This window comes from Pristis pectinata, chromosome 19, assembly GCF_009764475.1.
Source record: "Pristis pectinata isolate sPriPec2 chromosome 19, sPriPec2.1.pri, whole genome shotgun sequence".
In the NCBI taxonomy this organism is placed as follows: domain Eukaryota; kingdom Metazoa; phylum Chordata; class Chondrichthyes; order Rhinopristiformes; family Pristidae; genus Pristis; species Pristis pectinata.
In genome coordinates, this window is record NC_067423.1 from 35049836 (window position 1) to 35077522 (window position 27687).

The 27687-nt window shown below is 43.3% G+C and overlaps 1 protein-coding gene across 1 annotated transcript in view; it reads left to right on the forward strand.

The window, feature by feature from the left end:
* The first annotated feature begins 4799 nt into the window (after positions 1-4799).
* Positions 4800-27687, forward strand: part of dera (deoxyribose-phosphate aldolase (putative)) — a 35677-nt gene continuing 12789 nt past the window's right edge. Inside the window, exons 1-6 of the mRNA XM_052033854.1 lie at positions 4800-4914; positions 11147-11244; positions 13904-14051; positions 15256-15351; positions 16005-16139; positions 17326-17454. Of these exons, the coding sequence (XP_051889814.1) occupies positions 4884-4914; positions 11147-11244; positions 13904-14051; positions 15256-15351; positions 16005-16139; positions 17326-17454 (637 nt within the window). The 5' untranslated portion in view covers positions 4800-4883. The remainder of the gene's footprint in view (positions 4915-11146; positions 11245-13903; positions 14052-15255; positions 15352-16004; positions 16140-17325; positions 17455-27687) is intronic.

Sequence of the window (27687 nt, forward strand, 5' to 3'; positions counted from 1 at the left end):
ATAATTTTGTACTCCTGGAAAAACTTCCGGTATTCACGTCTAATTAATAGTTTTTTGGAACTGAAAATGTACATTCAGAAGTACAGTGATTTTGAGTGCTTATGAATTGGTCCTTGTGACTGCTTTGTCCTCTCAAATTGGGATGGTAATTACTTGCAGCAATTGCACAAGTGTCTTGGCTGGTTAGGAATTGAATTTGGTTTTATACCTTGTGCTCTGCAGTGTATATTGACAATGTTGTACTGTTCAAAAAGTCAGCTTGTGTAGGGAATTAAAATCAGAGCTGACTTGTAAAACCTGAGCCTGTAAATCTTTCGGCTACTTGATCATTGCTGATAACTCGCATCCTGACTTCTTAATGCAGTATGTGCCCTCTCAGTGACACTGGTGCATGACCTTTTGTGTCCAAAGTTACACATTTAGTCCACAACTGTCAAGTGCTTTCAAATTTATTTATAGAGTGAGTGGCTGCTGGCCAAGGGATCTATGATTATTTTTTTCCTCAGCCTGGTGATGAGATGGGCTGTAGGGTTCTATAATCATTTCTACAGTGAATCTAGATTGTGTATCTTTATAAGATCATTAAATATAATGGGGTTCAGCCAGGTTCTGTGCTGTCAGTCATGGGATAGAGGGTGATAGTGTACCCTGATTGGCATGTACTTCTCAAGGCACTTCCCTGCCCCTCTGGTTTTCTTCATTGTTGAGTTTGCTTTTAAGAAAATGTGTTGATAAATCAGTGGGTCAAGATATGCAATCTACGTTTGCATCGACAGTTTATTTTCAACATGAATGACAAAGATTCACAAGCCCATTAATTTTCTTAGTTGTGAAGACTGCTACATGGTAAATTAACTAGCCAAATAGGTAATTATTCACATCTATATGCCAATGGAACTGTTAAATGTTAACCAAGCCTTCCTGTGGAAAAAGTCTCAAATGCAGTATTAATAATATTGGTGGAACTAATAAAAATTTCCACCCCCTCCCTCCACCCCAACTTCATTCTGTATCGGTCTGTTGAGAAAGTAACCTTGACCCAAGTTATTTGTTTCACTTTGGGCAAACTTGTGAGTGGATTCCATTGATCAAAGAACTCACAAATGAAGCAGAGTTTGGATGGGATTACAAGGAGGTGGTGAACATAGTTAATATGCATTCAGAAAATATTTTTTATTCTACATGGAGATTGTATGGGTCTGCTGCATTGTATAAAATGTAATTTCACACGTTTTTAGTGGCAGAACCTTGACTGGAGCCATGAGTAAATGAAAGTGAGTTCACTACTTGATTCTCTAAAGGTCCTGGTGCAAGAAATAGAAACAGAATTGCATGTGATATCAATTTCGTGAACTTAGAATAACTTGAAAAAAATCAGCTTGGGGAGGGCAAATTAATCAGTATTTTATGGCATTTTAATGTTAATAAAATTAAGATGTATTGCTTCTCAGCTGTAAATTGGGTAGAAATTAATTCTAGTACGAGTGGAGAGGGTGTGTGTGTGGTCGGTAGGAAGGGAGGAAATTGCCAGGAATAGTCATTAGTTTAAGCAGCACAAGTGAAATGGGAGTGAACATTATGGCTTGCTAGTCTTTCAGCAGACCTTCAAAGAAAATTAAACTGAAACATTAACTGTCTCTGCACCACGTGCTGCCTGGCCTGTTGAGTAGTTCCAGTTTTTCTTTGATGCCTTTTCATGGTCTATTGGGCTACCGCTACCTATCCATCACTAAGGTCTTTCGGATGACATGGCTAGATGCAAAACTTCGAGCGTACTTTCTCCTGCGGAGATTTGAAAATGACCTTCCGTGCCCATTGCCTACTTCACGGGTTGATGAGATGACCGTCAATCCAGTGATGAAGAATGGTTCCAAAATGGGCCGTGGATCATAGATTCTGTAACTGTTTCCATTTGTACCCCGTGCAAAAGGCTCCTAACCAGGCTGTTTAATGAGAAACAGAGCTACTGGTTTAGGTGGAAGATGCGTTGACCTGAAACATTAACTTCACATCGCTCAGGTCCGCCTGAGCCAAACCCTGACTTCTCCCTTTCACCTCCGCTTGAGGTCTTCCCTGCGGGTCCGCTCCAATTTTCCCATTTCCACCCCGGAGCATCCCCCCACTCGGTGCGCCGGCTCATCACCCCGCACCTCTTCACCATTCGCCGTCAATTAGTTGCACACCTCCTTGCCCCCTCGCTCCGTCCATCCCTATCTCCGGTTCACCCTACACTGTCCGCTTGTGCTCCAGCCTGCCAACTTCCTTTCAGGTCCGCTTGAGCTCCACCCTCCCCTTTCACATCCCAAGTGGAAATGGTCAAGGGTGTTTGACCTGAAACATTAACTGTACATCTCTTACTCGGATTAGGGAGCTTCTGTAGGTCTTCGCCCATTTGTTTATTATGATATCCAGCATCTGCAGTTATTTTGATTTTTTACACGAGTTCAGTGCAGAGATACTGCCCTCCACCAAAGTTTGTCAACAATCCTTTAATAGTTATTTTCCTAAAGACTGATGGGGAAGTGCCTATTGTCACGAACCAGCAACAAAAGAAACACACTGAGCATGATTCAGTGTTAAAAACTATTTTATTAATCACTACTTATGATAATACGTAAAATAAAAGTAAAAATGTTAGTATGTTAGAATTCAAAAATGTTAAACCTTGAACGTTAACCCCAAAACTAAACTCTTCGTGTGTGTGTGTGTGACAAAGTCCAAAACTCCCAGTTCCGGAATGGTTCTTAAAGTTCAGTTCCGCAAGCCATAAGGTGAAACATGAGCAAGGGCTTCTTCAACAACCACCGTTGTCTGAAGATAAGATGTAGATGTAGAAAAACATAGAGAGAGTACATACGAAATCCAAATGTTCCACGATGGAACCCAAACGACACTCCAGTATTTACTCGGTAGTGACTTCCTCACCCCGAAAAGCATCCAAACCGTGGTCGTCCACACACAAATACCTGTTTCCTTCTACAGGTCAGCAACAAAGTGAACTCCACCGGATTACTTCCAACTTCCATACATGGATTTCAGTGGCAAACACAGTTATTGTTTCTCATCCATCGATAGAGAAAACAAGCAGGCTGGTGTCTCTCTCCCTTCTCTCTCTCTCTCTTTTTTTCTTCTTCTTCAACAACGTCATTACGTCCTTTATCTTCTATTGACGTAAGCACGCCCCACACACACATACACACACACTCTCTATCTTAAAGGGACTTTCACTGAGTCCGTAACACTATAGCTTCAGCGTCATACAGCACAGAAACAGGCCCATCGGCCCAACATGTCAATGCCGCCCTTGCACTTCTCTACACTAACCCATTTAATCGCATTGATTTGTGCTTCACACTACCGTGACCGCACACTTTGCACAATGCCCAGTCCACTTCCAATCACCCTGCGGCCGACTGCTGTTCATTCCTTGCTCAGTTGCCCCTTTTGCTCTGTCATCCCTACTCCTGGTCCACCCTACAGAGCCCGGCCAGGCCACCGCCCTTTCAGAGACACAAGAGAGACTGCAGATGCTGGAAATCTGGAGCAACACACACAAAATGCTGGAGGAACTCAGTAGGTGAGGGACCTGCATCTATGCAGGGAACGTTGGCTGTTCATTTCCCTCCACAGATGCTGCCTGACCTGCTGAGCTCCTCCAGCATCTCATGTGTTGCTGCGCCCCCTTTCAGGTCCGCCTGTGCTCCAGCCTGCCGTCTTCCTTTCAGGTCCGCCTAAGCCACACCCCCCTTCTCCCTTTCCCGTCCGCTGGAGCTCTGCCCTCCGGGTCCGCTCCAACTTTGCCATTTCCACGACCTCCGACTTGCTGCCCCGGCTCTTCACCTTCCGCGGTCCACGCCGCTCTCCCTGTTTCACCCTGCGGCCAATTACTGGAGCACACGCCTTGCTTAACTGCCCCCTCACTCCGTCCATCCTTATCCCCGGTTCACCCTACACGTTCCGCTGGGCCAGCGGCTTTCAGGTCTGCTCCATATTTAGCAGTTGATCTACGGGTGACACTCGGAGACATGGGCTGGGCAGTATGGCCAGGGCTGCAGTGACTGGTTGTATTAAGAGCAGCTCGGCTGACAGTCTGGTTGGGGCAAAAAATAAACTGCTGGAAGAACTCTGGGAGGAGGGGAGGGGAGGAGGGGTGGAGAGGAGAGGGGGAGGAGGGGTGGAGGGGAGGAGGGGTGGAGGGGAGGAGGGGTGGAGGGGAGGAGGGGTGGAGAGGAGGGAGAGGAGAGGCGGGGAGGAGGGGGGAGGGGGAGGGGAGGGGGGAGAGGAGGGGAGGAGGGAGGGATCAAGCAACATCCGTGGAGGCAGAGGGACAGTGGACGTTTTGGGTCGAGGTCCCTTCATCCGAAGTCTAGTGGGGGCAGCTGTGATTGGCTGCGCTGCGGCATGTGTTTCTATGATTGGCTGAGCTAGTGCAGAATGGGCGGGGCTGCTCTGATGAGGTGTGTTGGGGGCAGCTTGCCTGCACCTGCTGTGATTGGCTGTGCCGGAGGCGGCTGGGGGTGCTGTGATTGGCTCTGCCGGAGGCGGCTCGGATGCAGTGATTGGCTGTGCCGGAGGCGGCTGGGAGTGCTGTGATTGGCTGCGCCGGAGGAGGCTGGGGATGCAGTGATTGGCTGCGCCGGAGGCGGCTCGGATGCAGTGATTGGCTGCACCGGAGGAGGCTGGGGATGCTGTGATTGGCTGCGCCGGAGGAGGCTGGGGATGCAGTGATTGGCTGCGCCGGAGGAGGCTGGGGATGCAGTGATTGGCTCTGCCGGAGGAGGCTCGGATGCAGTGATTGGCTGCGCCGGAGGAGGCTGGGGATGCTGTGATTGGTCCCTTCTCCCCGCAGAGACGGCAGCGCGGTTCCCGTCCGGGCCGGCGTCATGGCAGCGAGAAACTGCGGCGTTCCGCTGGGTGAGGACCGGGGAGGACCGGGGGGAGCGGCGGCGGCGGCGGCGGCGGCGGCGGCTGGGGGGCCGGGGGCGCTTCAGGATCGCGCCGACAGCGGGCCGGAGCGGTGCCGCCGGGGCTGGGCCGTCTGGCGTGTCGAGTGCGGCCCGGGAGCCGGTGGAAGACCGCGCTGGGCCGGCGGTGAGAGGGACCCTCAGTCGGATCCTTCCTGCACAGACGACATGTCCCCAACGCACGCTGCCCTCGGGATGGCTGCGGGGCGGGGAAGAGGGAGGGGTTGTGGGGGAGAGGTTGGGGGAGGTGGGGGGAGATGAAAAACACTGCGGTGCTGGATGAACTCAGCAGTCCAGGCAGCATCCGTGGAGAAATGAAGTCGGTCAACGTTTCGGTTCGGGACCCTTCTTCAACTAGCGTCCAGCATCTGCAGTCCTCTGTTTCTCTGCGGTGGGGAAGAGACAGTCACCCACCTCTGCAGACCGTGGATTTGCTAAGAGGGTGTGGAGACAGATGCAAGGGTCTGTGTCCCAGTCCATCCCCAGCGGCTGCATGACAGATGACTCTCTGATCTACAGGCCGTTCCCGGGGACGGACGGACGGACACACACACACACACACACACACACACACACCGAGACAGGCATCAGGTGCCGCTGGAAGGTCATCAACTCGCTGAAGGATGCCCTTTGGTCCGCCCAAAGCTTGTTGGTCTTCCAGCACGGTGGGATGTCCGCAGGGGAATGCTCAGGAGGGAGCCAAGTTGGATCAGCTATTCAGGACTTGTGGCTGAATGTTGTTGTGAATACTTCAGTCTTTGTAGCACTCACAGGCTGGGCCTTGTCATCGTACAGAATGGGGATGGTCTTGGTGTCAACAGAGCTACCAGCCAATCCATTGGCTGTGAGACTGCTTAACTATATCTGCCGCATGCTGGTATTGCTGTTTGGCGTTCATGTAATCTTATATTGCAGCTTCACTAAACTGCATCTCATCACTTTTCAGCATGGCCAGTATTACTCTCAGCACTGTTTATTATATAAAGGCTGTTCTCCTGGCTTGATGGTAATAATGGAGCGAGTGATATGCAGGGCCATAAGGTCACAGATTGTAGGAGAGCATGTATCTGCTGGGTTTTGAACTGCGAGGTGTGTTCTCAGTCTTTTACATTTGACAAGTTTGTCGTGTGAGGTTGTGAAATTGGAATTTGGTTCAAGAGCTGGGGAGTTTACTGCTCTCTGAGAAAATTTATAAATTTAAGATTACTTAATATGACCATGTCGTTAGAGTTCATACAGAGATAGTGAGTATCTTGGTGGTCGTATTACTGGATTGGTGAACCAAAGGTTTACAATCATTATTTGAAGATGTATATGCAAATACTCCCATGGTAGCTGAGGACTTGAATTCAGTTAATAAAATAAAGAAAAACTGGAATAAAAATCTCAAGCATGATGACCCTGAAGCTACTTAAAGTCCAAGCAGTTCACTTGTCTCCACAGTGGTGAAGCTGGCAGAGCTGCTGCCTCACAGCTCCAGTGACCCAGGTTCGATCCTGTCCGCTAGTGCTGTCCTTGTGGAGTTCACGCATTCTTGCTGATCTTATGGGTTTTCCCTGGTTGCTCCAGTTTCCTTCCACATCCCAAGGATGGTAAGTTAATTGGCCACTGTAAATTGCCACTTTTGTGTCAGTCAGTGGTAGAACCGTGGGAGTTCATGAGAATTTGGGGGGAATATGTGACAGGGAAAATTACTGGGGGATATGGGATAGCTCTGTGAGCTGGTCTAGATGATGGTCTGAAATGGCCTCTATGTTATATGGGAATATAAAGATAATAAGATATCTTTATTAGTCACATGTACATCGAAACACACGGCGAAATACATCTTTTGCGTAGAGTGTTCTGGGGGCAGCCGCAAGTGTCACCACGCTTCCGGGGCTAACATAGCATGCCCACAACTTCCTAACCTGTACGTCTTTGGAATGTGGGAGGAAACCGGAGCACCCGGAGGAAGCCCACGCAGACACGGGGAGAATGTACAAACTCCTTACAGACAGTGGCCGGAATTGCACCTGGGTTGCTGGTGCTGTAATAGTGTTACGCAAACTACTACACTACCGCGCCTGTCCATCAATATATCAAATCTTGACACACAGTGTCCCCAGATTCACAGTAATGTGCTTCTGAGGGGTAATAAAAACTGAACTAGCAATGAATGCTGATCCATATTCCTGCAAGTGAATTTACAAGTTGCTCTGTTTCTTTCATTACAGCAGTGACTGCACTTAAGTATTTACTCAAAGTGCTTTGAGTTTTAGAAAGTACATTACAAATGCAAGTCTTGCTTTCTTTTAATCAGCAAAAATGTTGTAAATAGTGTGGCACCACTTGTTTTGCATCATTGCTAATCAGATGTGTTCTTAAATGACATTAAAGCCCAAATGAAGTAGTGTTAGTTTTAATCTTTTAGAGAGATTGCTCCAAATCATTCTGTTGTTAGGTTATTTCCTGAGTCCACATTCTGATTTGTGTTGTGATAGATAATCCATAAAAGTGAAAGTGCTTCATGCTAACGATCATGGCAATTGTGCCTCCAGATTTTGCTTCCAGTCCCACTCCAGAGATGAGAACAAAATTCTAGGCAGATATTTCAGTCATTGCCGATGGAGTGTGGCATTGTTTAAGATAAATCTCACATTAAAACCAAGGGCTTGTCTTAATGTCCAAGTAAATATACAAGATTTTGTGACTATGATTAACAGCAGAAAGTAGTCCCCAGTGTCCACTCAATATTTATCCCTCAGCAAACGTCACTGACACAAACTGGTCATTGCTGCACAGTATTTTGTAGCTTGGTGTGCACATACTGCCTATTGTTTCCTACAATAGTGACAAGATTTTAATAATTCTTCATTAGTTAATAATGTAGTTTGGGACATCTTGAAAGTGACTTGAGTGTTATTTAAGTGCATTTTTTTCTTACTGATATTACACTTGCAGGTAAATGGAGCCTCTGTCTGACAGCTGGTAGGGACGAGGTTTGTGCATTATATTAAATGCCTTTGTTTCATCTTTGTACGTGATCCAGTAGATGCCAAATATAAACACAGATGTCAAAGGACATCAGGGGCAACCATAGAACTGAGATTTCTTTGGTAGTAGTGCTATAAGGCAATTACTATCCAACAATGAAACAGGCCATTGGGAATAATCAATACATGTTAGGCTTTCCAATTGAGGTCTTTTTTATGAGGAGCAAATTTTGAGGGATTATATAGATCATAGAACATTACAGCACAGTACAGGCCCTTCGGCCCACGATGTTGTGCTGACATTTTACCCTGCTGTAATATCTCTCTAACCCTTCCCTCCCACATAGCCCTCCATTTCTCTGTCATTCATGTGGCTATCTAAGAGTCTCTTAAATGTACCTGATGTATCTGTCCCCACAACCTCTGCCGGCTGTGTGTTCCACGCACCCACCACTCTCTGTGTAAAAAAAAATACCTCTGACATTCACCCCCACCCCCCCATATCTTCCTCCAATCACCTTAAAATTATGTCCCCTCGTGTTAGCCATTTTCGCCCTGGGAAAAAGTCTCTGACTGTCCACTCAATCTATGCCTCTTATCATCTTGTACACCACTATCAAGTAACCTCTCATCCTGCTCCTCTCCGAAGAGAAAACCCCTAACTCACTCAACGTATCCTCATAAGACATGCTCTCCAATCCAGGCAGCATCCTGGTAAATCTCCTCTGCACCCTCTCTGTTGTAACTCAGTTGTAACTCTCTTGTAGTTCTGTTGCTAAAGGCTGAAATTTAGATCATCTAAAAGATTTATGCATCAGCTGTTAACTTTTGGGGATAAAACAAATGCTTGAATTGTGTTGACAGTTGTGCATGTCAGTGTATTGGGCTTTATATCTTGGTTCAATGCAATGTGACAGTTGGTTTGCTGAGAACTAAAAGTAAAAATGCAAATAAATTATTATTGCATGCTTCTGGGAAGTTGACAATGAAAGATGTTGGTCTGCTGTAAGTCTCCAGTAGGTGAAAGGCAAAGTAATGCATTTTTTTACTTTATGTTTTTAAAAATAAGCTATGAGAGAAAGTTTTAAAATTTCATTTGAAACATCACATCTCACCAAAAATATAGTATATCTTGGGAAGCAGAAAAAGATTTAGCGGTCTTCTTATTTGCTTCAACTTCATCACATACTAATTTTTCTTCTTGATGAAACTTGTTGTGGTCTGTTTACCGATTTTTATAAAATAGTACACCATTTTGTGCAATGTTTCCTTGCTGTTGAGAAACAAAAGGGTCTTTCAACCATCATTGGAATGTCAGAATTTGTAAAGGAGGCGGAGAAAAGATCCTATAATTTAGGGCACATGATGAGCTGGCATCAAACTTGATGCAAACTTATCTGAGTGGGATTTTGAACTTGACGTAGAAGGAAAAGGGAGAATTTATTTCTAACTTCTGTGGTGACCTATAAGCCTAATATAAAATACACATTTTCCAAGGTTGTTATTTTTATCAAGGAGCCTGTACTGAACTGCCACAGTTCCACACTTCAACAACTGGTGTTCCTGAGCATGCTGCAGAGTCTCCCTCCTGTGTGCAAAGGTGGTACTGCAATATTTGTGGTTCAGTCAAGAAAAAGTACCTTTGGTTTAAAAAAATCACGTAGCAGGTTGCATAATATGTTAGAAAAAACATTGCCCAATATGGTTTTGGCATTGCTTTAAGTTGGAAATGCAGCACAACATGCTGCAAAGTGACGTTAATGTTGGCCTGTGAACTTTAGAAGTATTTCTCTCTCTCAGCTTATTGAATTTTCTGTAGATTTTAATTTGATGTGGGTTGCTGTGACACTGCATGATGCTTCTGATAGGAAAGTTATATGCTTGGGGATCCTATTTCAGAATGGCTTTCCTGGTTTTGTTAGGATGAGAGGAGTAAAACAAAGAAACAACTGTTCAAGCATGATCTGCGACTTGTAAATATTCCTGTAACCTTTCTTTCCAAGCTGGTTCAGAGAGGGTCTATGAAAGACAAAGACCTTGTGTAAGGAATATCCTGTTGTACAAGGACACACTGTCATCTGTATATCAACAGTTTAGGAATGAACCATTTTATTTTATATATATTAAATTGGATTTCAGGCAGCTGGGTAATGCAGTATTGTAGATCTGACTAATGCATTTGAAATGAACTAATTTGGGAACTGTACTTGTTCCTAGGCTTCATCAGTACAGAGTGAGTCTTGCAAATTTCCATATACAAGGGATTTTTCATGGGTCACAAACATTCAATCTTTAAAGCCATCGATAGAATTTCAGTGCAGTGCTTTGCCAAGTTTTTAGAATCTAAAATCCAGGCTCCTAAAGCAAACGCTTTGTCGCGTGAAGGGATTATTCGGCGGATAGAAGAAAAGATTCAAGGATGTGCTCAACGCCTCCCTGACGAAATGCACCATCCCCACTGGCTCTTGGGAAATCCCGGCCCATGACTGATCAAAGCGGAGGGGAATTCGGGTATTGAGAAACTCAAGCCCATGCATGGGGAACACAAGTGCAGTGTAAATGGTGGGAGGAGCACACCACCTCCGTCATCCCATCTGCCTCTCCCGTTAGACACCTCCTGCCCATCTGTGGAAGAAAGTGATTCCCATATTGGGCTCATCAGAACCCACAGAATCAGAGTAGAAGCAAGTCATTGTCAATACCAAGGAACTGCCTAAAGAGAGACAGCATTAATAAATGGAGTGGGAGTTTCATTAATAACTTTTTGAGAATCAATTGACAAAAAGTAATTTTTGCATCTGCAAGGATTGCTTTTAGTGTCGAGATGTTATTTATTCCCCTCTCTGATTTTACAGGTATCAAAACAGATTTTAGATTTCAGAATAGTTGTGTGTAACTGACGTTAAATCTTGCACTTTGAAACTGCTGGATCTATTGTCAATCTATTTTGGCTAATCTTTTCAAGCTTTGTCCACGATGTTGCACCTATGCATTGCAGCATGTGAGTGGTGCGTTGGTGAATGTGACATCTAGGCATGTTGTTCAGGACTTCAGTAAGTGAATCATTTGCCAAGAGCGCAGTTTTGACAGTGGTGTGCCAGTGGCAATGTTCCTCAGTACTTGACGAGTTATATTATTTTAAGCTTCCTTTGCATTGTTTTGTGGGGTTAGAGACAACATGCTTTCATAATCTGACTGTCTTTTCAGACTTGGGCTGGATTTCCAGAGTTCGTGTGAATCAACCTGCTGTACTAAGGCGTGCTGAACAAATTCAGACACGGAGGAGTTTGTCCAAGGAGTGGCAAGTACGTACTTAAGGCTATTTTTCCTTGATGGTCTTGTTGGTGAAGTTGAAGCCCGTGGTTGTTAAAGAGACATTGGGTCTGTGGATGTGAAGTTAGTTAAGAAATGGAAGATAAATTTGTTGGAAAATAATTGCTCTTAATATTAGAGGGAACTAACATGGTCCAACAAGGATTCTGTTAGCACTGCTGTGTTTGATGCCCATTCATGATCTAGATTTTGATAAAAGAATATAATGTTGCAGCTTGAAGATGGCATTATGCCTAGCAATATAGGAAAATAGCAACAGACAAGAAGTGTATGAACAGACTGAAACCTGAGAAATTAAAGCAGAAATATGTTAAAGGTGCATTTTGGAGGCATTGGTAACTGCAAGAAGTGCCACAACAATTCAATAAAGCATTTCTCTCAGAACTTATTGTTCTGACAGCCTGTATCACCAGAAGGCAAGGAGCACAGGCGTATTGCAAGCTCACCTTTTGAGTCACAGACCAACTTGGAAATACACCGCCTTATCCTCATTATCATCAAGACAGAATCCTGGAACTTCCCCTGCCCTGCTGCAATACCCCCTTAACTAATAACAGCAGTAGAGCAGCACAGTGGCGCAGTTAGAGCTGCTACTTCACACCTCCAGTGGGCTGGATTTGATTCTGACCTCTGGTGCTGTCTATATGGAGTGTGCATATTCTCCCTCTGACTGCATGGGTTTCCTCTCACATTGTAAAGATGTGTGGCCTCGTAGATTAAATGGCCCCTCCTTCAAAGACTTGCCACAGATACACCGAGCCAAGTGACTCCCTGTGCTCTTGTTGTTCTGCTTCTAAACTTGCAGCTTGCTCCTCAAAAACAGTGATGAATCCTGTGGTTCTTCATTGCACCATCTTTTCTGTGGGGCAGGAGTGTGAACTGAACATTGTACAATTTGAGCATAGTTTCTTCAAGTAGAAGTATTTCTCACATTATAATTAAATAAACTGTTTGCTTTGCTTGACGTGGAAGTTTCATTTGCATACATGTGCACACCTCCCTAAATAGACCTTTATAATAACTTACTCAAACAGGCCTGTGCAAATAATTTGAGGGTTATTTGTGATTTACATTTTCATGTCTTTGTTGCTGGGCTTTTTCTTCAGTGGGGCAAACAAATTAATCAATTGAATGGCTTCCGAGAACTAGGCTAGTCAAGAACACGGAATTCATTCACGTGAGAACTTTTGGAAAATTATTTGCAGAAATTTTCCTCTTGCCCAGAATATAATAAATAACCTGCCATCCTTTGGATAACAACAAAGGAAGAGGGAGATACTGCTTGAGGGGAGATGAAATTCTTAAAATAATTCTGCAGCTTGTGGCCAGCCTTTCCAGTGTAGTGTGAATCCATTTTTATTTTGTAGAAAATAACCCTCAAATATATTTCAACCCCAAAATGTGACATCTTGGAAATCTGAGGTGGTGCAGCATAAATGCACATGTATTTTCATGTTTAAATAGTTAGCTTACTATTTGACAATAAGACATCAGGTTTCACTGTGAGCGGTAAACTGAAGATTTTTTCTGCAGATGACCACTGTTTGATTTGTGCTGTTACCATAAATTACAGGAATCATTTGAGTGCAGTCTTTTTGCTTCTATGCAGAAATTTTTCACTAAATCAGCACATTGAGTTTGTTCCCATCTCCAGGAAAGAGTAGCACAATGGTTATGTAATGACATGAGAGAGGTCATAAAATTAGTTAAAGCAGATGTGGAATGATAACCAGCTTAGTGAGTGCTGCTGAAAAGTAATGACACTTCTTCATTGCACAGTAAATGCGCACAAGTACTGCAACGATTTGCTGTGGTATGTTTGTAACAAATCTGACTGAGAGTTGACCTTGAGGATGGTCTGGGGATTCTCGCTTTTTAGAATTTTTTTTTCTGCAGAGTTTTGACCATATTGGTCAACCAGTTGCTAACAGTTTAGAGGAGAGGATATGTGTGCACCCTTCCTTGAACAGGTTCTTGTAATAATTTCTGTAAGCAGGCCTGTGTTTGAAATTTATTTCTTATTGACCGTATCAAGCCTTTGTTACTGTTTTATACATTGGGCATCTTCAGTCATTTTCTTCAGTGTGGCCAACAGATGGATCAAATTGGATTGAATGACTTATGAAAGCCAGGCTAGTCAGAAGACCAGAGTTCAATCCTTTGGATGCTTTTGAGAATACTTAATTACCACATACATTGTAGTTAGAGAATTAAAATGCTCAGAGTGTTACACGATGTCGGGGCTGCCTGCAGCCTATATAATAGGATATTTATACATCCTTTCAACATCACATAGTTTGAATTGGAGAATTGGACTGAAACCATAAAAATGTTCTCTTAATGTTATTCAAACTGAATGGATATTTCTATGATGTTGTGACGGTCTTTGTCAGAGAGGATGGAGGGAAATGTTCATCCACATCCCACCTTGGAGCTGTAGTGCAGCGAGCAGGGCTGTGTGGTATTTCTGCCAGTCAGAGCTTTTGGTGCTGGTTGTAAATGTGTGATCTCTATCTAGTGGCAGAAAATGAGTATTGCAGTAGTCTTCTATCTCACAGATCTTGTCGCTCAGATTACTCCCTGTGTAATCCACATCCCTATCAATCCCCTTCCCCTTTTGTTATTTTGCAGGCTGCATGGCTCTTGAAGGCTGTCACCTGTATTGACCTCACCACACTGTCCGGTGATGACACACCTTCAAATGTCCAGAGACTCTGCTATAAAGCTAAGCACCCCATCAGGGAAGACCTGCTGAAGAGTCTGAGGATGGATGACAAAGGTATGTGGACTGGACCAATGCTAAATGCTTTTTGCTGGTGCCATTTATTTTTAAGTAATTAAGAAGCCTTTGACCAGAAGACATTGAATGGAGATTACTGCACTGGCACTGTACTGTCCTAGGCTTCCAAAAAGGGAACAAGTTTGTGTGTCATTAGTGATCATGCCCTCTCTTAGAACTTGCGTCTCTTTGGAGGTTGCAGAATTTTCTGAAATTGTAAATTTTTGTAGCCTTTTCCAGGAACTGTGTTGAGTAAATTAGTGGATGTCGTAAAGGATGAGATTTGTTTCTCCCCTCCAACTTTCCCTGCAGCCATTAGATAGGCTGATATACATAAAACATTTTTAGAGTTAACAAACAAAGTTATAGTACTTCAAAGGGTTCGTCTTTGCATTGACCCTGTCCTTTTTTCTTATAAGCTTGCTATCTATTCTCATCTGTGTCAAACAGTTACACAACCATTTCATTTAAAAGCTGTAACAGTATAAAAGGCAAAGTTCTTGTTGGAAAATGATGCCGGCCATCAAGTAATCATTATGGTCTTCATAATCAATCACAAAAACCTTTCAATCTGTTTATAGTGTACACGACTTGGAATAATAAAGCCCCCACGAATCTCTCCAGCCCCCTTTTTACAACAGTTCTGCCTATTCCAACTTACACTCTACACCTTGAGGGAAGACTTAGCAGTTCCTGAGCCCAAAGGTAACCAAATCAAAATGCAGAGTGAGATATTCTTGTGTTTCCTATATTCCACCACCATCCTTAACTTGTTGCACCTACTACAAGAGGAACAGTTAGGAAGAAGTGTGGGAACTGTGTGACCTGGGTGCTCACTTTGCAGGAAAGCTCAAACTTTTTGTCTTCAAGGACCTCATAAAACATTGGAAATGGATAATCTTGCTAACTGTGCAGATTTGGATAGGTCCAGTCTCATGGAATTCAAACAGGATGAAACATCGAGCGAGAAGTACAAGTGCAGTTGGAGCTGAATTGTTTGGACAAAGAGGGCTGGCGTTGTGGGGTTTAGGACCCACAGGGCAAAGTATTTGGGACAAGGTGAAATGAAGAATTCACAGAGCACTTCTCATTTAACAGAATTTTTCATTGTAATATAGGTACAGTGAAATGTAGTTTATTTTCAAGGAATAATTATTTACACATCTTTAACCAAACTATTAATGAGGGTTTTTTTTGTTTGTAGGTATTACTGCTGGTGCGGTGTGTGTTTATCCATCTCGGGTGGCTGATGCTGTGCAAGCACTGAGGACTATACAGTGCAATATTCCTGTTGCCTCAGGTATGACATCAGCAATCTGGTGTAGAAATTATGCTTCTGGTGTTAGCATCAAATCACTATCCTCTTCAGCATCCAGCTACCAAAACCTGTTTCATCTTCCAGTGCAGGAATTTCCACCTACACCCTTTTCTGTCCTATTTCTGAACCCCGAATGTAGCCCGTCATTAACTCAGGATTTATTTGGTGCTGTGCTGTCTGGTTCCCCTGCAGTAATCTTCCTCAAGTAATTTTATACTATAAGCTAGATATATTATGTCTTCCCTTCCAGTAAGATACCTCTTCGTCCTTCGTCTCTCAAAGCTTCTCCAGCTTCGTCTGCCCTGCAAACTTATTTTCCAAACTTGTGCTTGATTTCAAATTGAATCAAGGGAAGGCTTGGTTCCATCCCTGCCATAGTAATCTCCTGTTGCCAGACATTTCCTGCATGCATCCTTCCTGCTCCTCTAACACTGAACTTTGCTATCCCCTCCTCCATGGGAATTCTCTCAGCTCTGCTCCCGTCCTCTGATATTCTCTGCCTAATTTCCAATTAATTCTGGATCCCTTTTGTTTTTCAGTTGTTTAGTGATGTGAAATGTGCTCCTCACCAAGGGGAAGACAATGTAAACTTGTTCCTTCATAATAACTGAAACCAATTCTTTTTTATACGACAGTGGCAACTGGTTTTCCCGCTGGACAGACACCACTGTCTGTGCGCTTGCAGGAGATAAAGCTAGCAATTCAAGACGGTGCTACAGAAATTGATATTGTAATTAACAGAACTTTGGTGCTGAAAGGCCAATGGGAAGGTGAGGGCTGTTCATCTGTAAACAAGTAAAAACTGATTAGATGATAATTGTATTTTGTTTAAAAAAAATTATAATTTGTATTCCTGTGATAATTTGTCTAGATTCTCTTCTGTGCCAGGCTTGTTAAAAGAAAAATAGTTTTTTTTTAGGTCTATTATATAAAACCTTGTCACCGTTGAGACTAGATACTCAAGAAGTAGTTAAAGACTCTTGTGGCACTAGTTTTACTGAAGAGCTTCACTGCGGTGACCACGCATCAAAAAATTGTACTACACCCACCGTAAAATGCCCCCTATAATTCCTTAGTATTGAATTAAATTGGATATTGATCAGAGCAAAGGAAAGCTAATTTCCCAGCAGCAAGAAAGGAAAAAAAATGAGGGTGAATTATCTCGGGTTAATTTGAGCATTGTTTGCAAATTTTGTTAGTAGGAAAAGAGAAATGGTTGCTGCCAACCTCTTTAAAGAAGTGTATCCAGAAAGATTTAGTGGGCTCTGGAGTGTTGATTTCCCCAAATTTGATGACCTTGGTGCAGGCAGGTTGATTGAAAAATTACCACAATCGGCAAAGTAGGAAGTAGTAACTATTCTGCATCATGTTTTGTAAACCATAGATCTAAATTGAGTCTGTAGGGATATGTGGGATTAAGGAGCCGAAATAGCAACTTAAAACATTTTGTAATTTTAAATGTTCCAACAAAATGATACTCCATGCTTTCAGCTTTGTTTGAGTTGAAGTTGCTCAATATTTGACTAGTTATGTCAATTAAAAAAATAGTTACACCTGGTTTACCAAGGCCTAACATTTTCAGAGGTTCTTGTTACAGAGAGCACAGTGTTAAAAGGTTGAAGTTTGACTGACACTCAACTGCCCTCTAAAGTAAAGAATATCTTGGTTGTTTGAAGCCAGTGCAACAGTTGGCATTGTGTAACCAGCATTGCTGCATGCACTGGAGCAACTCGTAATGAAATATTTCAGGAAGGGACAGTGAGCACTATGATCAGAGATGAAACCCTGCCAAGAAGTATGCCAGAGTCTGCACATTGGGGAAAGTAATAATGCATTGGTAATAACATATCAAAGAATGTGGACAGCATATTGAAGATAGGAAATGTGCAGGGATAATTGGGAATATTGATAATATTTGTACATTGCAATCTGCTATTTTATGTTCTTATGGTTTAGAATTGTACAAGGAAATTCAAGAATGCCGCAATGCTTGTGAAAATGCACACATGAAAACCATACTAGGAACAGGAGAACTGGGGTCATTGACAAATGTCTACAAAGCAAGTCTTGTGGCCATGATGGCAGGTAACATGGGATTTCATTCAATGGAATCATATAGATGTTTATGTGAAGTTCATTTGGTAGCACTCTTGCCTATGAATATGTAGATGGTGATTTCTAAATTTTAAATTTTTTAGTTTTATTTACAGCGTGGTAGCAGGCCCTTCCGGCCCATTGAGTCCGCGCCGCCCATTTTTAAACCCAAATTAACCTACCCATACGTCTTTGCAATGTGGGAGGAAACCGAAGCACCCAGAGGAAACCCACGCAGACACGGGAGAACGTACAAACTCCTTACAGACAGCGACAGGAATCGAACCCTGATCGCTGGCGCTGTAATAGCGTCGTGCTAACCACTATGCTACCGTGCCAACCCATTGTGTGTGCAAGTGCAATTGATGTTGGCAGTACAGTACAGTTCCATATAGAGGGAGGACTGTGTTCTCAACAATTTCAGATGAGAGTTCAATCTAGGACCAGTCTGTTAATTCTGGTCACTTTAGATCCTGTAGATTTAATTAGAAATAAGCAAAGTATTTCCTCACTGCCTTGATCTACATCTTTCATCCAGCTGAAAGCACCAAAAGCATTTAGGTTTGTGTGATCTCGCTGTGTCCAAATTGCCTCTGTTAGATAGCATTGTTCAAGTAGCATTCAAGGAACTTTCAAACTAAATATATTTCATTCATTATTTTAATGCAATTTTACTATTTGGACAAAATTTCTTTAAGCATATGACATTCTTCAAAAGAAAACAACTGTTGATATGCCGATGTGCTGTCACGTATTAGCAAAACAGGATGACAACCATAGTTACCATTTTGCATCAAGTTCCATGTCTGAACCTTTCAGTGAAACAAAGTGCTTTTCTCCGACAAGTGAGAGGAAATCATCTGCCTGGTCGTGTAACTCTGAGCAGCTTGCTCATTCTGCATTGCCAGAGGCTCGGGAGGATTTCTCAAGTCCTTGACATTTTGCACAGAAAGGTGTGATTTAAATTAAAAAGGGGTGATAGGAAAGTACAGAAATTTACATGAGCTGCTGGGTATAATGTTGTCATTAGAATGCTAGCTGAACCAGACAGTGAAGAAGAGCTCCAATGTGTCTTGCCATACAGAAATAGAATCAGAGCAGAGAAGTAAACCATTCAGGCCATTGTGTCTCTTTGAAAGTGGTATTCAATTCAACCCACTGCACTGCTGTTTCTCTTTAACCCTGCAATTTTTTTTCCTTTTCAACAATATATGTAATTACCTTGTGAAGGTTACATTTGAATCTGCTTCCTTTACTGTTATAGGCAGTGCTTTATGAATAGATTCTCCCCATCTCCCATCTCTTCTTTCACCATTTATCTTTATCCTGTGCCCTCTGATTGCTGATTCTCCTTCCAGTGGGAATAATTTTGAACACCTATTAAATCGCAATGACGTGCAGTGAGTTTTCTGGATCTCCAGTTCATAGGAAAATGTCTGAAACAGGGTGCCAGCTATACAAAGAAGGGTGATAAACCTGAGGGAGAGTCGACCAGTCCTCCATCAATGTATCTCCCAGCATAACTTTGAAAGTCCTAGCAACTCGCAAAACACATAGAATAGAAAAGCAAGGCTTCATCAAAAAAGGAGAGAAAATAAGAAATGTTCAAGCAAACTTCCATGCACACATGCACAGTGTGCTGTAGAATTTGGAATTTTTGAATATAGTAGGAACACACTTGGCCCATTGCAACTGTACCAGTTCACTGAAGGAGTTATCGACTTCGTTTCCAGTCCCGCCCCCTTCATCCATATCACTTCCTTAAGCTCTGTCTCTTTTAAATAGTTATTGAGTGATCTACTTCCACTGTTGTTCCCACCCATAGGAGGGAAATAGTGACCCCTGTTGAACAATACGTAGAGTTGATCCAAACTGCTTGCAATGTTGACATTCTGTTTGTGCCTTTGCTGTATTGAATATTTTATGTCCTTTCCATTAAACTGACGCTTAAATATTAGCCACCTACTCTCTTTACCTCTGTTCATCCACTGCTGAAACCATAGTAAATACATCTTCAGAACTGGCTGATGAAATAAGCTGTTACACTTATCCAAATTTCTGAACTACTCCAAGATTGACTGGACTCTCGATTCTACTGGTGCTGATTATGCTGATTTCCCAACACGTTAAATTGAAACAGAAGCAAATTTGTGTTGATGCTGAAATTCTGCAATTTAAAAAATGCTGCGAATGTGAACAATTTGTGAACCAGTCAGCCATCATGGGGAGAGGAAGAGCTAGTGTTTTGGAGATTGGGAGATTTAAAGGTGTACAAGGAAGGACCGAGGCTGGAACAGTTGTGTGGGAGTGTCAGGGATGAACTGAGATCTGCAACAGGTTAGAAGGCAAAAGTAATTTTTAAATCTGCTCACTTTCTTAAATGTTATTTCTCTATGTACAGCCTCCCTTCTCTCTGCACCTAATGGATGGCAGATCCTTCAGCTGCCTTAGTCTTATTGTCTCTGAGTGTAACAATGAAGCATACTAGTTCATCAGGAAAGGACATTAGGACATAAGATTGTGCTCCCTTGGATTGTATGCTTGGAAGTGGACAGTAAAATAAGGGTTTGTATCCTGCAGATGGACTTAGAGTAGGCTTTTACTATGGGGCTGCACACAAACTTAAATAGAATTAGAACATGTGATTAGAGGTAATGTACTTCTCCAGATTAAGAATTGTTTAAGGGACAGAAAACTTAATGGGAACAAACTGATCACTTGTGGGTTGCAAAGTTAGAACTGGGGTGCCAAGGGATCAGTACTGGGGCCCCAACTGTCCACAATCTATATCAATGATTTGGATGAGGAGACCAAGTGTACTGTGTCCAAATTTGCTAATAATTCACGTTGCCCCTCACCACCCCCAGCTTTGCACTGTGAGGAGGACGCAGGGGGTCTTCATAGTGATACAGACAGGCTAAGTGAATGGGCAAGAACATGACAGATGGAATGTCATGTGGAAAAATGTGAAGTCATCCATTTCATGGAAGAAAATAGAAAAACTGTGCATTTTTAAATGGTAATAAATTGGAAGGTGTCATTCAAAGAGACCTGGGTGTCCTTGTACATGAATCATTGAAATTTACCATGAAAGTACATCAAGCAGTTAGAAAGACGATATCATGTTGGCCTATATTGCAAGAGGATTTAATTACAAGATCTAAAGATATCTTGCTTTAATTGTATGTGGCCCTGGTGATTCTGCATCTAGAATATTGTGTATGTCTGTTCTCCCAACCTAAGGGAGGATGTAGATGGTGGGGAAGTGTCAAGCAAGTTCACCTGATTGATTCCTGGGAAAGGGTGATTGTCATAATAGAAGATACAAAACAGACTGGACCAATGCACTGGAGTATAGAAAAATGATAGGTAATCTCATTCAAATGTACAGAATGTTTACCTGACCTGACAGGGTAGATCCACTGAAGATGTTTTCCCTGGCTGGCATGTCTTGAACCAGGTGTCACAGTATCAAAAGAAAGGGCTAGCCATTCAGGACTAAGATAAGAGGGTGGTGAATGTTTGGAATTCTCTACCCAAGATGGCTGAGGAGCCTCAGCTGCGGAGCATATTCAGGACAAATTGTGAGATTTTAGGAAAAACAACACTGGAAGAACTCAGCAGCATCTGTGGAGGTAGAAGGTGTAAGTCGATGTTTCGGGTTGAGACCCTGCATCGGGACTGAGACAAAAGAGGACAGATTGCCAGTATGTAACAGTATGAGGGAGGAGTGAGACAGAGGCTGGTAGGTGATGGGTGGAACCAGATTGGTGGGAGCGGGGTGGAATGGTGGACGATGGAACCAGGTCAGGGAGGGGATGGGAGAGGTGGACAGAGGGAGAACACCAGTGAACAGAGGGAGAACACCAGTGGACAGGTGAGTCTGTATGAGAGGTGAGCACCAGGGGTTGTGGGTTACCTGAAACTGGAAAATTCAATGCTCATACTTTTGGGTTGTAATTTACTCAAGTGGAATATGAGACGCTGTTCTTCCAATTTGCATTTGGCCTCGCCGTAGCAATGGAGAAGACCAAGGACAGACGGGTGAGTGTGGGAGTGGGAAGGAGAATTAAAGTGACATGCAGCTGGAGGCTTGAGATGGCTGTTGCGGACGGAGTGCCGGTGAGATTTTTAGGAAATGGGTTCAGTACAGGAAAATGGTGCTGGCATATAAGATCAAATTTGATCTTACTGAATAGCAGATGGGGCAAATGGTCTGTTCCTGGTTCTGCTTTCTGTTCTTGCGTATCCCTGCTGAGGAAGACCCGGTTTCGTCAGCCTAAATCAGCAGCAGTGAGTTCTACCCTGCTATCTGTGTTTATGTTCCGCCATCTCCAAGCTCTCCTGCTGAGAAATTGTCCCTGACCTCTGTTAGTGAAACCTTGCCTATACAGGCAATCCCCATACAAATAAATGAGAAACCTCTGCTTTTGGAAAAATGTTAAATAATTTTTTTTACTAAAGTTATTTTTAATAACTTTTTTCAGTGGGAGGGCATATTTCTTGGCTTTTTCAATGTGATTTTAAAAACATTATATATTGTGTTTTATTGAATATTTTTGAAAGATGTTCACAGGCATTTAATGGCCTTAATCATACTGGCTTTGGCACTGTGTCTGGGACGGAGCCTCACCAGTTGTCACAATGATGGCCAGTGCCCTGCTGGCTGTCTGCACTGAGATAGCCACCAAATTGCCTTACTGCTGAATAGGTAACATGGCCCAGGGCTGGTGCCTTGTAATTTCAGGGCAATGGAATAGTTGCCTCAGTTTCTGCTTTCTGTAACCTAATTAATATTGTCCCGTTCCCCCATCACCCTGTACTTGCTGAGCTAGATTAGCACCTATTTGAGCAAAACGATATTAAAATTTTCATCTGTTTTCAAATCCCCACAACCCCCTTGCTGTTGTGATAATTACCTTCAGCCGTGCAACTGAGATTCCTCCAATTTTGGTCTCTTATGTTTTTATAACTGTAATCGCTTCACCATTGGCGCCCGTGGCTTCAGCTGTTGAGGCCCTAAGCTCCAGAATTTCCCCTCCAAACCTCTCCATCTACTTTCCTTCCTTTTAAGGCACTCCTTTAAAACTAACCCTTCTGACAGTGCTCTTGGTTATCTATCCTGTGTCAATTCTGTTCGATGTTTTCTTGTGAAATGCCTGGAATGATTTGTGACATTATTGGCAGTATATAAATGCATGTTGTTATTTTAATGTCTTGCTATTGGAACATATTAAGAAGGCAGAATTCACTTTTTTCTTTAACTTAAGGTAGTTAAAAAGATATTTTATATTTTCAGTCAAAGACAACCATGTGGTAGCAATATTTAAACCTACCACTTTTTTGTGAATTGTATATTTGCAGTTACTCCATATTACAGTAGGTGGCACTGTTCCTTATAATGACAGTAATCTGATGGTATGAAAGTGCTGCCTGGTGGTCTGAAACCTTCAACAAGAAAATTCAGTGAAGGATTCCATGGATTTTGTGCAACATCTATTTAGAACATAGAACAGCACAGCACAGGAACAGGCCCTTTAGCCCACGATGTTGTGCCGAACTAATTAATCAAATAGTAATCAAATGCCCAACTAGACTAATCCCTTCTTCCCACACAATGTCCATATCCCTCCATTTCCTGCACATTCATGCACCTATCCAAGAGCCTCTTGAACACCTCTATTGTGTTTGCCTTCACCACCACCCCTGGCAGTGCATTCCAGGCACCCACCACTCTGTGTAAAAACAAAACTTGCCCCGCACATCTCCTTTGAACTTTCCCCCCTCTCACCTTGTATGCCCTCTAGTATTAGACATTTCAACCCTGGGGAAAGATACTGGCTGTCTACTCTATCTATGCCTCTCATAATCTTATAAACCTGTATCAGATCTCCCCTCATCCTCCGCTGCTCCAGAGAAAACAACCCAAGTTTGTCCAACTTATAGCACAGGCCCTCTAATCCAGACAGCCTCCTGGTAAACCTCTTCTGCACCCTCTCCAAAGCCTTTACATCCTTCCTGTAATGGGGTGACCAGAATTGAATGTGATACTCCAGATGTGGCCTAACGAGAGTTTTATAAGGCTGCAACATAACTTCCCGACTCTTGAACTCATTTCTTCGACTAATAAAGTCTATTTACTGTTTGATCAATTGACACTGTTGCCCACACTGCCTTTGTATCTTTATCCACCAAACCAAAGGTACAGGGACGTGATTTTGCTCCCAGCTGCCTTTAAGCTCTTGCACTGTGGAAGACCTGTGTCAATGCAGCCTGCTTCCCAAAGTATGGATGCTTTGAGATGGTTATGATCTAAGTTAAAGCTGCAAGAACACACTTCAACTAGCTGCCAGCATTAGCATTTCTTGTGGATCTGTTGGGTAGCTAATCTTATCAGATTGTGCAAAGCACATAGTTCGTAAACCCAGCAGAATTGGTGTTAATATGTGCAGCTGTGGTCTGGATTGACACGGACTCATCAGTTGATCTTCCAGGAAGAAAAATATAGATCTCACATTTGAGTGCAGGTTCAAGATTGTGCAGCACTACTTGAAAAAGACTGGGGAGGTCTGATTTTCTCAGTCCAATGTTTATCCTTCAATGTATATTTTTTGGGATGTTGCTTTGTTAAAGTTAGCCACGATATTTGACTTTACAGCCAGTGACTATACATCAGCAGCAATTCATGGTCTGTGAAATGCTTAAGGACTTCCTAGGGGCAAGTAAATGCAAGATCCCTACTTCCTACAAACGGAGTCACCCAATCACTTCTGAACATGAAAAATCAAGCACCAGGTTCTCTTCCTCCCTTGCTCTTGAAGGACCCATTGTCATTCAGAAACCCTCTGGCAACTTTTCAATCCTTTTGCATGTGCTGGATCTGAGTTTCCAATGGAAAATTTGGCCAGTAATTTACTTAGTGCTGAAACTGCACAATCCATCTTTTCTTTCTCTCCTCTCCCCCCCACCCCCCCTAAGTGTTTTTAAAATTCTTGTCTGGTAATTTAATTTTACTTTGTTACGTTCATTTATGCTTGTCTGGAGCCCTTTTATGCCATTTTCATGCACCCTGATGAGCTCAACAAATGAGCTTTAGTTTGTGTGTGAAGTAAATGAATTGAAATAGAAACGATAAAGCTGTGAAGGTTGCGTTGGTCTCCAAACTAATTTCTGGTCTTCCTTGTGTATGATGCAAATGACAGTGGTGTCAGGCGGATGCACATCTTCAGACTATGCGTCATATTCATTTATGCATGTCTGATCTGTGAATGGCATGGCTACTCGCAATGAACCAGGCCTTCATACGACAAGAGGCCTGCTTCTGCACTACTTGAAGGGAGCTTGTTTACTTAGTCTGTTCATCTCTGAATCCTCTTGTATTAAGTCCTTCTTAAGGTATTAACTTGCCCCTTACACATTCCCACCTCTACTTACAGCAGGTGACATTTTGGTTCCAACCACCAATCCCAAAACTGATTCTGTTTCTAGTACCTCTCCTTTTTCCCTCCCTCCAAGATTATCTCAATCATCCCTCCATTGTCTATCTCTCCCTTTTTGGCCCCACTCCTATTTCAGCAGCCCCAATAACTTATCTGTGTATTACTCCCCTTCCTTGTCTTGAAGTGACTGGACTGGTGTAGGAAAGACCTCTGTGCGTGTTCATGAGTATAAAGCCTTGCTGAACATGGGTGATTCAGATCATTGCTGCTGATGGGTGGAAATTGTGTGGTGGGCTCAAACAAAGACATATTGCAGCACCATTTACCTAATATGACTTTGGTGCAAAAGAGTTTTCAGGCTAGGTTATTTGCCTAAATTTTTAGGTTATGATCTAAGTATTCTTAGATGTATGTTCCACCTCTGAAAAATGTCTCTGGTTCGATGCATGTGTTTTGCAAGCAATACATTGCTTGTGTTGATAGGATGATAACACATTAAATGGACCTATTTTGATGTACTACAGGTGATCTGGAGTGAATCTCCTACCCTTTCACATTATTTATCCCCCTTTGACCAAATCTGTAATGTTTCCATCTGAATGGGCAAAGGATTTCACAGGTTTTTGCCCATTGCACGATGTTTTCCTTACAACAACCCCATGATATGCTAACGATTTTTCCCATAATACAAGCTGAATACGTTTTGTCTACAGTGCATTCATACTGTTTGCTTCAGCCCAAATTCCTATGGATTAGTGTTTTCCATTGACATTGCATTGTCCTTTATTCAACATTTGGGGCATTTAAGACGCTTGAAGCTGTGTTTTGGATTCAAACTTGTCTTTAGATCATCATGGTCAAAAGCCGAAGGAGTTTGTTTGAACAGCAGCTTGTATCTCTCAGCTGGCTCAGTATCCAGATTGTACAGGTCTAATAAAGGCAACGTGTGGACAGGTCATTCAACATATATACAGGAAGTCCCCGACTTACGAACACTCGACTTACGAACGTCTGTACTTATGAACCGACCTTCGTGGTTGGTTCGTAAGCGGGCCCGGCCCCCGATCCTACCACGGCGGCGGTACACCTTCTTTGCCCCAACCCCGGGCCAAGTGAGCATTTGCGGTCGGGGAACCACGGGCCAAGTGCGCATGTGTGGCCGGGGCCATGCGCGGCCACGATCCCCGGCCCAAGTGCGCATGCGCAGCCGCGATCCCTGGGCCAAGTGCGCATGCGCGGATACTGTTCCGAGTTACACACAAAATCAGGTTGCGAACAGTCTCAAAAACAGAACGCGTTCGTAACCCGGGGACTTCCTGTATTAAGAAAAGGAAGTTGTTATCTTGGTATTACCCTTCTGGACTGAAGGCTGAGAAAAAGCAGGTGAAACTGGGAAACAGTGACACAGCATTCACACATCAAAAGTTGACCTGTTTTCTTGCTGATCCACTGAATAGTTTAAGGGTTTCTGGAAAAATGTAGATTACCATTACTTGCAGTTTTTCTATTTGTTACAAGCTCCATCATGGATTTCCCACAACCATTCTTTTGTTTTAAGAGAAACAAAGGACTGCAGATGCTGGAATCCAGATGAAAAAATAAGATGCTGGAGGAACTCAGCAGGCCAGGCTGCATCTGTGGAGAAAATCAGATGGTCAACGTTTCGGGTCAGGACCCTTCTTCAGGACTGACGATAGGAAAAGGGGAAGCCCAATATATGGGGGGGGGGGAAGAAACAGAGCAGTGATAGGTGGACAAGAAAGGGGAGGTGGGGTGGGCACAAGATGGTTATAGGTAGATGTAGGTAAGAGATAGTGTTAGGCAGATGCGGGGGAGGAGGGGAGAGCAGATGCACTGGGGGATGGGCCAAAGGTATGGAGGCAGCGGGGCCAAAGGTATGGAGGCAGCGAGACCAAACGCACATTAGGTGACCGTTTCGTAGAGCACCTGCACTCTGTCCGTAACCGCGATGTGCATCTCCCCGTTGCCAGTCACTTCAGCTCCCCCTCTCACTGCATCACTCGTATGTCAGACTTCAGTCTCCTCCACTGCCAGGAGAAGTCCAAGCACAAACTGGAGGAATAGCGCCTCGTTTTCCGTCTTGGGACCTTACAGCCTAACGGCATGAATATGAAATTATCCCACTTTAAGTAACCAAATTTCATTCCCCCCCCCCCCACCCAACTCCACCCAACCCCACCACCATGCCTCTTCTTTTCTTCCCTTTCAGCCTATCTCCCTTCTCCTTGCCTATTTTCTCCCTCCCCTTGCCCCATGGGCCGTCTGCCTCCACACCTTTGACCCATCCCCTGGTGAATCTGCTCTCCCCTCCACCCCTGCGCCTGCCTATCATTAAACCCAAAATGTTGACTGTCTGCTTTTCTCCACAGATGTTGCTTAGCCTGCTGAGTTCCTCCAGCAGCTTTTTTTTTAAGTTTTTCCATCTTTTTTTAAGATTTCCATTTCAGTGCTTCTGTGGAATTCCACAAGCTTGCCTTTGGACAACGGAAAAAACTCTTATGTGTCATGGATTCTTCAGACAACCATTTGTGTTCATAATTGGAAGTTCACCAGCCATGCATGCATACCTTTGGTGACCACAGTGCGAGTCACAGCATAGATGAGAGCTGCATTACAGCACCCGGGATGCCTCAGATTATGTTCATCCTCATGTACATCTAATGGAGACAAAAACATAATTTGCTATGGTTTAATAAACTAAAGCTAACCTGTTTTGTACCAGAGTGCAATAATCTTTCATTTTGGCTCTATAATACTCTGTTAA